This window comes from Falco punctatus, assembly GCF_963210335.1.
Source record: "Falco punctatus genome assembly, chromosome: 1".
In the NCBI taxonomy this organism is placed as follows: Eukaryota; Metazoa; Chordata; class Aves; order Falconiformes; family Falconidae; genus Falco; species Falco punctatus.
Genome location: NC_137580.1, coordinates 87,481,360 through 87,495,519, shown reverse-complemented (window position 1 = coordinate 87,495,519; position 14,160 = coordinate 87,481,360). Strand labels below are relative to the sequence as shown.

The window sequence follows — 14,160 nt, the reverse complement described above, 5'->3', positions numbered from 1 at the left end:
CTTATACTGTTTCCCAGAGATTGAGAAGATAATACATACAGCTGTCTTTTAATAATCAATGGGGAGTGCCTGTAGCATACCAACAGATAATTCAAGAGTGCTGAATGATGACTGGTTTGACTTCTGTCCCTCAGAACAGGATGGAAAAAGTGGTACTTGGTTATTGTAAAATTTTGTAGCTTGAAAAGCAACTAGAGCCTTCAGGGTGAGTTGTTTTTTGTTCTGGTGTTTTTTTTTTTTTTTTTGTTGTTGTTGTTGTTTCTTTTTAAGAATCTGATATTTCGATAGTTCTCCATTTTCATGGGTCTACTGACTTTACTACATGGTAGGAATTAATTTGTAAAACTAAATCTTTAATGGAGAAAAGTAGAAGCATATTAAGGTGCCCTTGTGTTTCTATAGTTTGTGTCCTGAATTCACAGCTGAGAAGCCTGGGAGATGTTCTCTTATTGAGAACCTCTTCTACAGAAAGCTAATAAATCAAACCAAACTCCCAGCGAGGCATGGGCTGTCTTTTCATAAACTGGGGTCTGTTAAAACAAGGCAAATATATCTTCGTATTAAATAGGCGTGTATTCCTTTTAAACCAGATGCTGATCTGTAAGTTAGTGCTGATAAAAAAATGTCTAATGAATAATATACTTAAAAAATATTTGAGACTTTGTTCCATTTATTCATAATATTTCTAGTAAATGTAGGTGTTTACAGTTGGGGGCAAAAAGTATATTCAGTCATATAAAAATGACACATTTCTCCATGTTCTCAAATCTGCAGCTGTCTTTGACTGCTTCTATCCTTTTTCCAGTCTTTTCGGTAAAACAATAATACACTACAGCTGCTCCCTATATTTTAATCTAGAACCAAAACCTAATTATTCTGAAGTCTCTGAAGGGGTTAATAATCTGACTATAAAAAAAATGTCCCCAAACCAACTAAAAAAAAAACCAAAACAAAACCCAACAACAGTCCCCTCCACAAATCATAACACCACCTTCCCCCACCACTGAAAATTGTAGCAAACAGCCTGTTACGGTACTGCTGGTTATTACTCTTACCATAATACTGCATTATTTTACTTAGAGCAGTCTTAAAAATAAGTATAAGCTATTTGCATTGTAACTTGGTAAATGTCAGCACTGTAGAAATGTCCGTGATTGAGCTAAATGTAGGCTGAGTGGAAAGATTAAAGATCTTCACAGATCAGCTTGTTTGCTGGGAATTATTTTTGCCTTTCCTCTCCTAGTTGCAAGCAGAATTATTCAGTATTTCAGAGAGATTCTTATCCCTGGATATGCCCTTGGAATCTTGTTTCCACAGCAACACAAAGCTATGATAAAATATCCCTTTTAAACTTCAAATTAGGATGTTTGCCGTTGTGTATTTCTGTGTGTATGTATATGCATATGCTGAGAGCAGCCTGTAAAACAGCCGTAAGGTGAATAATCCTCAGAGTGCTGGAAGAATATCCCATGGTGGGGCGAGCCTTCAGGCGGCATGGTAAGGAGTGCACTGAGGATGGGGGATGCCGACAGAGTAGGCAGTTGTTTTTCAATGGTTATATGAAGAAACAGCCCTCTGTGGGATGCAACTATTGCCAGGAGCTGGCTTCTTTCCTCCCGGCAGCTGCAGCATGCTCTCACTTGTTCCAGCTCTGCTCTGAAATGAAACATGTGAAGAATAGAAATGGATGGAAGAACATGCAGCAGCCATTGTGGGGAGAAGGAGCTCAGCGTTGGCACTTGTCCCGGTCGGCCTGGTGAAAAGCTTTCCTTCCTCGAGAAGGAGTTAATGGGAGAGGGACGTGTCAGAGGTTCCTCTGAGCAATTAGCTGCTGTGTTCTGTAGTCTGCAGGCAGCTCAGGCACTGCGGGCACTTGCTGGTCATTGCATTTGGGAGCAGCCCCACCCTGGGCTGCTTGTTAGAAAGGAAGCTGGTACCGGGGAAGTAGAAGGATAAAACACTGGCTTTGAAAGTTGTGTCGTGCAGCTTGTTGGGTTATAAATGCTCGTTTGTTTATTTTGTACGGCTGTGCAAGGCATTTGACTTAGTCAAAACTTTTGTTACGTATTTTCAAGATAGTTAATATTAGGTATGATAAACTGTACAGCTACAGCTCATGTTGATTTTCACGTGGTGCGTTAGAAGTATCCAAACAATGGTGCTACTGCAGGTTGTCACAGGGTGGTAATCGCAGCTTGCGACAGGAATAATGTTGTGTATACTGGAGTTGGGCAGTTGCAAAATCTATATTTAAATTTATCACATTACAGATAAATAGCACTCACAGCTGAATGGTTGCATCAGCTTGTGAAGCTGCACATCACTGGGCTGGAAATAAATCCTTCTCAATATTTAAAGTGTCAGTAACTAGATTAATCACAAAGTGAGTAATACAATGACTGTTAAAGGGAAAGTTCTGTGTGTAGTCACTGGTGCCTGTGGTTAAGGATTAGAACCCAAAAGCTATAAATTAGCACTCTAAAAATTGTTTGTATGTGGACTGTTCTTCCCACTTTACAAATATTTATTTTCTCCGGAAAAAAAGTAGATAATGGAAGGTTCTTGCCCTTAGAAGGTGTCCCAGTTAACTGCCTTGGTGAAAATACAAACAGTTGTTGTGAGGTCTAGTAGCAGTTGACAGTGTAGACAACTAGGTTAGGCCATGCACACTGGGACAGCGCTTCCAGAACGCAAATAATGTAAATTTAGGATGTGCTGGGTGGTAGATGGAATGTGTATGTGGAGCTGTTCCTTTCTGGACTGTAGGGGGAGCACAGGTGATTATTAGTCATAAAATTAGATCTCTTAATTCTAGCTGAGGCTAAGCAAGATGAATCCTGTGTTAAGTGATAAGCTGTTATATTAACTGCAGTGAGTTAATGCATCGAGGGTTTGGATTTGCACTTTTTATAGCTGTTTCATTTGTGAACACTACAAATGGGCGTTGTGTATGAGCAGCACATTCCTTCAGCAGCGTTCTGGAGAGGAGTGGGTAAATCTGGTGCTGGTGGCAGGTAGCAGTTGGATGGAGATAGTGAGGAGCAGGGAAAGCTTTGGGAAATGGTTCAGTCTGACCCAATTTTGTCAGTTTACAGTGTTTCCTAGGTAGTGAAATAGATACTGCTGTATGGCTCCATAGGCCAAATGTGTGTCTGATCGTAGCATATATGCATGAGAGGACACATGACTCTTCGGTTCTACTGAAGTTCACTCTAATATGTAGCTTTTACAGTTTTCTGTAGCATGTGTCAAATTGAAAAAGCACTGGGTCGCAGAGATTACTCAAAGCTGTATTGGCTTTGGGGGCTGTGATGGAGAAGGTAAAATGGTGTTAACTTTTGTGATACGGATTTGCTGTGTACCTGAAGTATGCACCACATTTGAAATACTATGCATAAGCAAGCGTACTGACTACTTGTATGATTAGCTTCTCGCTCATAGGAATTGAGATAATCTTTCACATGTTTAATCAAGTTACCGAAAAGCTCCTGTTTCAGAAAGCGTGACAACAGAAATAAATCCAGCGTCCCTTTTAATGTTTCAACTAGGTAGTATTTCAGTTGTGCCCTCCTTAGCTGAGGCGTTGCAGCGGTAACAGCGGTGCATGCTTAGCTACAGTAGTGTGGTGAGATCTTCTGATAGGAACAGAAAAATGACTGCATGCAGAGTATGCACTGGAGAGGAAATTGATTGCATCTTTCCTGCAAATAGTCAGCTTTTTTTCCACACTGAATCATGTGCTTTATAGTTGAACCATCTGAAAGCAAAATTACCCATCCTTTTTTAAGTAACAGCATAAACCTTTTGCTAAGAAAATGCTTCAAGACCTGTAAGTGAAACAGCTATAAGAGAGGAAATATCGGCATACTTAATTGATTTACTCAGGTTCATTGAATCTGTACAAGGAAAGATGCAGGTTTTCATCAATAACCAGCCTTGGCTTGAGAAGCAATAACTTAGACATTTAACAAATACTTTAAGAGATTAGGAACTTTTATTTAAGCATCATCAATTTACAAATATTGACATTTTTGCCTTTTTCTGCTCTGCATAGCTGCTGCTGTCCAGTAGTCTGAAAGGAAGAAAGATTCTGCATTGTGGGAGAAAAAATAGTAAGCTTAAGTCAATACAAAGAAGGAGATAGGAGGTTTGTTTATAATGATAAAATGGTCCATAGGATTCTCTCATTTCTCTCCCAAATGCAGGTTCCTCGTGCTTCAACATTATTTCTAGTTTTGTTTTCTGCTTGTGACTTGCCTTACTGGTATATTGTAAACACTGCAGGTGATTAACTAACTGATTAACTAAGAAAATTACTGTAGACCAAGTGCTCTTGAAGGCTATGCCAAGTTCCACTTATGGCACTTTGTTATTATCTATTTTGGGACTTAGGATCTGCTAATGTGTTATCTATACATATGTAATAGCAACAGTTGTAATGAGGACTTGCTTAGCATGTGGAATTCCAAAGCACCCTATGGAGCATTTGAGTTCAGTGTTTCTAGAGGCAAATAAATTGTGCAGTCGGTCTGTGGTTACAGACAGGATGCAGACAGGTCAAAGGGATTCTGTGGAAAAATCATGCAAAAAGGGTGCCACTGCATATGCATGAGGTGTATGGAAATCTTACTGGCGGCACAAATTCAATGTCATTTTTCATAATGAAAGTGAGAAATGTTAAACCCTTTTGTATACAGTGGTAACGATACTGTCTCACAAACACCATGTTGCGCCGTAACTCTGCTTAGCAGTAGAAGGACCTTGACGTGGCCAGGCATTTGAGTTCCTTTTCGATCTCCTTTTCTAATTGGATTTTCGTGGTTCATTCTGCTTTATCTGATCACCAGATACCTGGACATCTCAGCAGAGTAAGGCCAATTAAGAGCATTTCAAAGAATGTTCTGGGACTTGATTATAGAAAACAGGTAGTATGTAAACCCTGTTTGTCTATTATGTTTATATTGTTATAGGAAATATCGAGGCTAACAGATGTTTAAATGTAGGCTTGATTATTCTTTAACTTCCAAACAATATAGTAGTGAGGATGAAGAAATTTGAAAGGAACAAGAATCATATATGTACATTTAAATTCTAATTAAATTACCATGTACTTTTAATACAAAGAGAAGTTATAATGAGATCTTTGTCATTCGTATAAGCTATACCATAGAAAATGTCTTAAAATTTGTAAGGATTCACAACATTTTCACTAAATAGTAATGCAAGTCCAAATTTTAGAAGATTATGTGTTTTGCTGAGCCTTTTTGTTAGGCTCAGGCTGTGATATTCTTCGTAAAGGTGTAGGCATTTTGAACGGAAATGCCGAGGCTGCGTTGTTGGTGTAGCTGGGAATGCTGTTCTGAGCCTCTGCAGTGATGGTCCTGTAAATGTAGCAGCCAGTGTGTTCATTAATGTGGGTCACAATCACCTATTACCTCATCGTGCTGCTGCTTGCGTTTGCTTCACGTGGGGTCACATACAGTCTTTCTCTTGAACTCTTTTATCTTTGGAATTGAACTTGGAAAGTTGTTTTCACAAATTTTTCATCCCTTTTGTTCTTCCATGTCTGTTTTTCGTGGAGGTGCCGACAGTGTAACTCAATGGAGGAGGAAGAGGTGGTGACAATTGAAATTACTCAAATGAGTTAGAGGACGTGGAATTTTGCTGCTTGGAAGTTGATTTCTGAAGGCTTTTCTGCACCCCAAAGTGAATGGGCTAACTCCAGATGAACTTTTTCTCTTAAACTTCTTCTTGATTAACAGCCTATAGAAAAAGGCTCAAACTTGTTTGTTCCACAGGCTGATAAAGACGAGGAGTACTTCTTTCTTTGTTCAGGTACCTGAGAACCAGCAGGCTGTCGATGCGGTTGGAACTAAGGACTTACTGATACTCAAATAGGCCGGTGATAGAACAACAATGTTTGGTCTGTTTATCAAACTAAAAGATAGGTGTTGCTGTCACCTCTCTGCATTTGATAAAAATAAATGTAGAACATGTTCTGCCCCTATATTCAGTTGAATTCACATTTTTGCTTTCTGAATTGAATGAATGTAATATTCCTTATAACTAACGTTACTGATTCTCTTCTAGTTCTGCCTATGATAACGTCAACAAAGTTCGAGTTGCTATAAAGAAAATCAGTCCCTTTGAGCATCAGACATACTGCCAGAGAACTCTGAGAGAGATTAAGATTCTACTGCGCTTCAGGCATGAGAATATTATTGGAATAAATGATATTATCAGAGCTCCGACTATTGAACAAATGAAAGATGTGTATCCTTTCAAAGTTTTAAGTTTTTTCTGCATAGTTAGTGATGGTTGCCGCCTACTCTCTTATTTCTTCCTTTTCATTCTCTTCCCTAATAAGTTTTAATAAAAGTTGGCTTTTATTACTGTAAATTGAAAGGGAAGTTCATAGCATTTTATTGGTTTATAGATACATAGATAGATTTGATAAGTAGGTGAACACTAGTTTTATTTGTTCTTTTTCAGGAAAGAAAAAACATGTTCATTTCTGTCTTCCAAGACAAAGAACTCAATGTTGTAGAGATGATTTAATGTAGTCGCTTAATCCTGAAACTGTATTTGCTTTTAACAGAGCTGCTGTTAGAACTGATTGCTTTGAGGAGAAAATAAAATGACCAGACTCTGCTGTAGTTGTCTACAATGTCAGTAAAGAACAGAATGGATACACCTGGGGGGGTGGGGGGCGGGTGTAACCGTACAGCAAAGCACAGCACACAGCTCTGCAGTGCTTCCTGCATACGTGAAAAGTCTGAAACTGCATGTGGGCAGGTAAACCTTCTTGGTTAATATATGCAAAACTGTCCTTTCTGTTACACTAATTGTTTTTCTGTGGGAAACTTGGCTTTGTTTAGATACAACTTCATGTGGATATCTAACATGAGAATAGTCTTAGTCGGACGACTCTGCCTGAGATAGAAGGGCTCGGCTAGAGTCAGCCACAGCTTAGCGAGTCCGTGTGCGCAGGTTCCTGCTAGTTTTGCAGGTCTCGACAGGTGTCTGCCCCATAACAGGCGTAAGTGCATGCAGGCAGAAACTGAATTGAATCTGTTGAATGTTTTCACTTTGTAAATTATCGATATATTATTGGAGTTCAATCGGTCCAATGTAGCGTTCCGAGGTTCCGTTTCTGTGGCCAGTTTGACTGATGTAAGCGCGTGCTGCCTCCAAAAAGACACCCCAGCTGTGTGATCCAGTCTGAACGTCCAGAGGAGAGGCTGGGAACGCCCAGCTGGAATGGCAATAGTAGTGTGTTTGCACTAAATCCTGTTTCAGTGAAAAGTGATCATGGAACTACACCCCCAAGGGCTTTGCAGCCAATTTGAGTTAAGGGGGAGAAAATTGTACTTAAATTATTCTTGCCAAAGCAGAAAAAAAGCTCTTTTATTTGTTTGTTCCGGTCTTAGGGGGGAAAAAAAAATCATCTGACTGAAAATACTAGGTTTTAATTTTGGTAAGCAAAGGCCTGCTCTGTTCAATTTAGCATAATAAATATTATAGTAAAGGAGAAGAGCAGCTGAATTTTTGAAGTGGAGAGGTGGCAGAGAAGACTGATCAGAAATGATCAGATGTCCTACCTTCATGCTTTTATGCAACTGGAAGTAAGTATCTTGGAAGCTTATTAGTCATTAAACTGGAAACCAGTCTTTATTTCTTGTCAACCAGGGTAGGAATCTGATCATATTAAGATTCCAATAAAAATCAGGCTCTAATATAAAAAAAGAGGTTTATGATGATGAATTTGAGAGGGCCACGTGCTGATGCCTGTTAATTCTGTAAAGGGCTGCATCATGTAACAGGATCGATTTGATTAAAAACTTGTAAATCAGGGAGCAGCTACATAGTTTTGTAATTGTCATCAAGCAGACAAAGAGAGGAAAATTGCTACAGACATTTCGTTGGGTACTTTATGTTGTTGTATAACCTGACACCCCGTTTGTTTTGCTGCCTTACATCTGATGCCTCACAGATACATTGTGCAAGATCTTATGGAGACAGATCTTTACAAGCTCTTAAAGACTCAACACCTCAGCAACGACCACATTTGTTATTTCCTTTACCAGATTCTGAGAGGGTTAAAATATATCCATTCAGCCAACGTGCTTCATCGCGACCTCAAACCTTCCAATTTGCTGCTTAACACCACTTGTGATCTCAAGGTTAGTTGAAATTTTTTACAAATTTTGCTCCCATGGTCTTTGTAAAGTACCTGCTATAGTCAGGAGTGTGGTTTTGTTTGGGGATTAATGTGATTTTCATCCTGGAACAATTGCCAAAGCATTAGTAGTTTTGATAAAATAATTAAGATTTGAGTGACTAAGAACTTGCTCTTACACTATTTTAATGAGTCCCTTGCTATTTCCATCTGGAGGCTGACTTTGAAATAGCCCTTAAGTGAAAATATTTACCTGAAGCAGAACTGTATTTACCTAGAAAGTAAACTTTAAACTGTGTATTTTAAGTCATAGTTTCTCTGTTTAAACTGTTTATTATTCATTGTTGGAAAAGGACTTCCTATTAGTGGGCAGCTAAAATTGCATGTGAAATGCAGTGCTGATTAAATGCACAGCAATTACTTAAGAGAACATCCTAATTTACATTTCCCATGATGGGCTCTGTACTAGTTAATACTACAGAAGGATGATCTTAGAGGTGTTGTAGCTCTTGGAAAATGTCAGCTCAATGCTTAGCGGCATTTAGTAAAGCAAACCAAGTGTGAAGAATTAGAACAGAAATAGAGAATAAAACAGAAAACATGCCATTCTACAACTTTGTTGGTTTTGAGTCTTCAGTTCTGTGTGATCATAGTTATCACACTTCTCCCTATGATACCTTTTTAAAATGAGACCGGCACTTCATGGTACCTCTCTCTGTATCAGAAAGAACTGTTTAGCTTAGGTCTCCTCTGCTGGCAGGTAGTGCTTGAGGAAAAGAAAGAACACAGTAGAATGTGATAAATTTGTTACGCCTAGGGAGGGTGAGCAGAGAGCAGTTGTTCACTGTTTTTACCTATTAAAAAGGCTGGAGGGGGGAATGAAAGGAGCAGGTGGCATGGTCAGAGTGTGAAGGCGTAGTAGTTAACATGCAGCATTGTTGAACTGTGGAATTTGGTACCACAGAGCACTGTAGGTGCTACAGATGGTGTGACTTAGAAAAACACCAAGCAAGTGAGTAGAAGCAGCAGCTATTGAGTGCTGCTGCCTCTGGATAAGAGTCCCAAGGTGGCAAATCCGTGGAAGATGAGAGGGACTAGTAGAGCAGCACTGGAGTATGTTTCCTTTTACACGCTGCATTACGTGTGTGCTGTTGGCTGCTGATGGAGCGAGATTGTGGAGCTGACATTACTTTGATCTGACGTGGTACAACTGTGTTGCATACTGTGTTGCACCTAATTACACTTTGGTTTTTAAAGTAGCTCTAGCTTTCTCATTAAAAAAAACACCCAAGCAAAACAAAAATACCTTATTAAAAATGCAAACCAGGTGTTGGCCATACAAGTTTGTCACAATTCCAAGAAAAGTCCTTGCTGTTCAGATGCTGGTTCATTCTAAATACTGGCTATGTGATCAGTTTGCTTTACATTCCCATCGCTACTTGTCAGCTTTTCCTGATGCACGGTGCTGCTGGACCAGTCACCTCTGACTCCTGCTATGGGATTTCAGCAGCTGTTATTACATCAGATGGCTTTGAGGCATTAACCCGTTCATGAAAAAAATGGAGTAGAGTCTATGACGACTGTGTGATAGAAGTAGAAAAGAACAGTATGAGCGTAGCTCTGTGCTATGTGCAATTAAAGGCAATAAAAAAATAAAAGGCAATGTTTTAACATGAGTAAGATGGTCATGAAAAAGACCGTAAGCGCACTGTATGGCAAAATAATATAATGTGAACTTAGTGAACACTGTTACAATTTATTTATAACATTTTAAAAGCAGCGTGCCACTGCAATATGTGCTTCCTAGTGCAGAATACGGTAGTCTGCGTGACAGAGCCTATGCTTCTTCATAACCTAAAGGGAACTCTGGTGCTGTATTAATACCACACATAAGCTTTAAAACAACAGAATTGGTGAGAAAACTAGTGCATGTTAGGCCTTGTTGGATGAATGCTGAACTTGTACTCACTAGTTTCTTTTAGGGCCATTCTGCAAGTCTGTGTGTCAGCTCTGTATGTGTGCGTGCTTACACAGTTAGTTATTGTACATAAACTCAAAACACAGCATACTGTGAAAATGAACAACTTAATCACACTTTCGGAAGGAGGAAAATAGAAAGGTTGTTCATCTTTAGTGGTAATGCCGTTAGCTTCTTTCTTTAATGGTGTTACGAGAGCAAGCTGTTGATCTTTTCTGGAGCTCAGAGTACTACAGGTTGTAGCAAGAGCTCCTTCTTTCTTTTCCCTTTAAACATGATCTTGACCTCTGGATCATAGTAGATTCCATTTCCAGGAAAGATGTGTTAGAGGTCTCTATCGACACAGTTTGTCTGTGAATCCTGTAGCTTGTCCTAAGCAGCTGAAATGCTCAGGGCAGAAGTGCAGAACTAAAGCTGTTTCTGTTTCCTTAGTATATGCTACAGAGTTAAATGAGACCTTAAATACGACTTACCACATAGTGAGTGAAAGCTCGTGAAAGCACATCCTTCCACCTACCTGCTGTCTCTTGTTACGCATTTTCAGTGAAAGGTTAGATTTGAGAGTCCATGAAAACTGCTAGCTTGGGATCTCTCTCCAGTGAGAGTCCTGGGTGGTGAAGATACTGGTCTTCTCTTTTGCAGCTTGGCATCTTTCCATGAAGGAACTTAATGTATACTGATGTGCTACAGGCAGGAAACAGTATCTAACATTTTTAGAAATACTTTCACATGCTTTCATTATTATCTGCATCCAACAGTTTGACCTGTTTTACAGTTCTGTAAATGAAATAAGTTACATAAAACCTCCCAATACCATATAATTTTCCTAGGCCAGTGGCATTAGTATTTCAGAAAATGAGGTCAAAGTAGTTTTGAACAGATTCTCAACTAGTGTCTTCAGTGTACCAGCTTACCCTAGCTGAGAATCTACTCCTTTGACTTGGTTGGAACGTTAACACATTACAGCAATATTATTTATAAGTTGTGCTTTTCTATCTACATAGTGAATACTCCCAAGTATTAGACATCCAAGCATTGTTAGATACCTCAATTGGCTTGACAAAAAAGAGATGAGAAAGGGTTTTTTGAGGAAAACTGCAAGTTATTGTTTCAGGATTTTATCAATTCCTCTAGAGACGTAACTTGTTTCAAATGTCATCCTACCACTGACAACTAAACTTAATGGAAGCCTCTCCTTTTCTTTTTATACAAACACACACACACTCAGAGGCTACTGAACAATCCAACTTCACATATTTCAGTATAGTAGGTGCACTGCTGAGTGTCATTTCATTTGCTTTGTGAATGTCATATGTATGTGATCCTCATAAATCTTCCTGTCTGCTTGATAGCTTCATCTGATTTTAAGCCATCTCTGTTTAAAAGGGAAAAAAACCTAAAAAACCAACAAAAGGCAAAGCAAAGCATACCTGATACTGATTACAAGAACGTTGTTTTCGAGAAGTGGAAGCTAAATGTATAAATAGGATGCTGACTATTTATTTATTTAGTGGGGAAGTCATTCCTTTGCTCTTGGTAGTGTCTGTTCTGTTGCTCCAAGGCATGAAGCACTGACTGACATACCTGGGTCTTCCATTATGTAGTTTTTTTATTCTGTGCTATGACTGTGTCAAAATGCCAAGAAATGTTTGCCTGTCATTGTGTTGCTCTCACAGATTCTTCTGTTCTAGTTCTGACCGAGAAGCCTACCTCCTTCTGGTGCTTTGACTTTCACCAATTATTTTAACAGGCATAGTGGACTCACAGTTTCCTCACCCAGCCCTAAATAGGGTAGCTGCTTTGGTAACTGCGTTCCACTGTTAACTTGCCACAGGGCAACTCTCTGCCCTCACCAGGGTGCAGTCAGTCTGTGCTTGGGCCCCAGCGCCTGGGAGCTCAGGCAGAATGCTTGGCCCCTCCAGCTTCTCTTTTATTCTGCCCTGCTAATGCTTCTGGTCAGCTCTGCAGCTGCTGAACACACTGCGCACAGCCAAAAGCCTCTTTCATGCAGCTTCAACCTTGATGCCTTTCTCACTAATGGTGTTTCTTCTTTTCTGCTTAACCTGTTCCTGCTCTAGTCAGCAGGGGCTCTTTGACATTTTAATGAGGTCTCTTTGTCGTTAATCTTCCTTTCCATCCCATGAGCATTTTTCTGTTTGAGTTGGGAGATTCACAGACACTGTAATCCAGTTCTTTCTCCTTATTGTGGACCAGAGTGTCTGTTGTCTTTTGTCTTAGTAATAACAGATCATAGCACTTTGCTTAGGTGTGGTATTAGAATTCTGGTTAAGTCTCCTTGCCTATAGTCTAATGTAGCTTTTTTCTGAGGTTAGGAGGAAGAGATTACAACAGTTTTGCCTGCCTGCACATTATATTCTGAAGTCCATAAACTGTCCTCTACTTCGCTTCTGTCTTCACAGGAGGCTCTTCTGGTTATTTGTGCTGATTTAATATGTAGCCGAAGTCAGAGGAGTCATCCCATGCAGCCTGGCTCATGAATGTCATCACTGCCTTTTCCTCAGTCCTGTGTGACAGCCAGCTGCTGAATCTCATCTTTCAGATGTAGCTTTTAGGCAGCTGCATCACTTCTTCCTTAGCTGACCTATCAACTGTTCGCAGGCTGCCCCCCCAGGAAGACAAAGGAGTAGGTTGCCAGGGTACAGTGAGGTTTCTGCGGGTTTGGTAGGATTGTCCATTACAGTCTTTATTGACTACAACATACTTTTACTCCTTTTTAATATAATCAGTGTCCACAATTAACTGTCAAAGAGTAACTATTACAAACCATCATCAGACGTATCATCAAACGGCATCAGAGGAACCTCCTGTTTGCCACTCCTACATCTGATGCTGTGTTTTCCTGAGAGTACATACTCTTTCATGCAAATGCACTTTGTGTGGAACTTGATAATTATCATAAACTGGTATTTATTTGGTGGTAGCAAAAGCATGTGGATGTGTGTAATGTACCACTCAACAAGCCTGCCATTTACCTTTTGGAAGGTAGGAAAGGAACAGCTGCTGTATTCAGAACACTGCACATTTTCAGTTTTCTTAATTTCTCTCTGGAGAGAGGACACTAAAATAGCTTAGAAAGCTGTGGAGCCTTCTTACCAGTGTATAGATAAAAACACTTTTTCCTTTTTGCTGAACTCACTAGATCAGTTTATTTTTCTTTTCACGGTTAGATAAAACTATTTTCCTGATACAGGGTTAAGAAATACTTTCCTGTGTTTTTTGGTTTTGGGGTTTTTTGAAGCTCATACTTCCTTCAGCAACCTATAATCTCTCCGGTCTACCATTATCTCATGACTGGGTAGGATGGTTCTTGTGCAAAGATGCAGTTGTGATGGTAGCTTTTGTAAAAAGGGGTATTGAACTTTGCTACAAATGTATTCGTTGATAATTTTGTTTTTTGGAAACCTTAGTATCTTTCTCTCTCTCTTTTTTTTTTTTTTTTTTTTTTTTTTTTTAAATTTCTAATAACAAGTTGGAGCAGTGTATCTTGTCACCTGTCTGGCAGAGAAGGTGTTACATAAGCCCATAGTGGAACATAAATTGTGCACCAAGAAATTTCCACCCCCGCCCTTCTCTCCCCCAAATCTTATTCTTCCTGGCCCCTCCGTGGCCTAATCAGATACTTGTTATACTTAACGAAAAATATTTTCCTTAACCTTTATGCAGTAATCTGTTTCTAAAAATATAGGTGACCATCACTGTATTTGTAGATGTTACGTCATGGGTTGGGATAGGGTGAAGTGTTGGAAGCTGTATATCTAATACTCCTGGTGTTCTCTCTCTCTCTCTTCTTTTAAAACCAGATTTGTGACTTCGGACTGGCTCGTGTTGCAGATCCAGATCATGATCACACAGGATTCTTGACAGAATATGTGGCCACGCGTTGGTACAGGGCTCCTGAAATCATGCTGAATTCTAAGGTAGGAACCATGGTGCGCTGCTGTGGCGCTTCTGTTGCTGGTTGTTCACCTGGGAGTACCAGTTT

At 39.6% G+C, this 14,160-nt stretch overlaps 1 protein-coding gene across 1 annotated transcript in view; it reads left to right on the top strand.

Annotated features, from left to right (window-relative positions):
* The window catches only part of MAPK1 (mitogen-activated protein kinase 1), a 37,125-nt gene that overhangs the window by 11,172 nt on the left and 11,793 nt on the right, over positions 1-14,160 (top strand). The window contains exons 2-4 of the mRNA XM_080373994.1: positions 6,091-6,273; positions 7,994-8,183; positions 13,979-14,095. Of these exons, the coding sequence (XP_080230120.1) occupies positions 6,091-6,273; positions 7,994-8,183; positions 13,979-14,095 (490 nt within the window). The remainder of the gene's footprint in view (positions 1-6,090; positions 6,274-7,993; positions 8,184-13,978; positions 14,096-14,160) is intronic.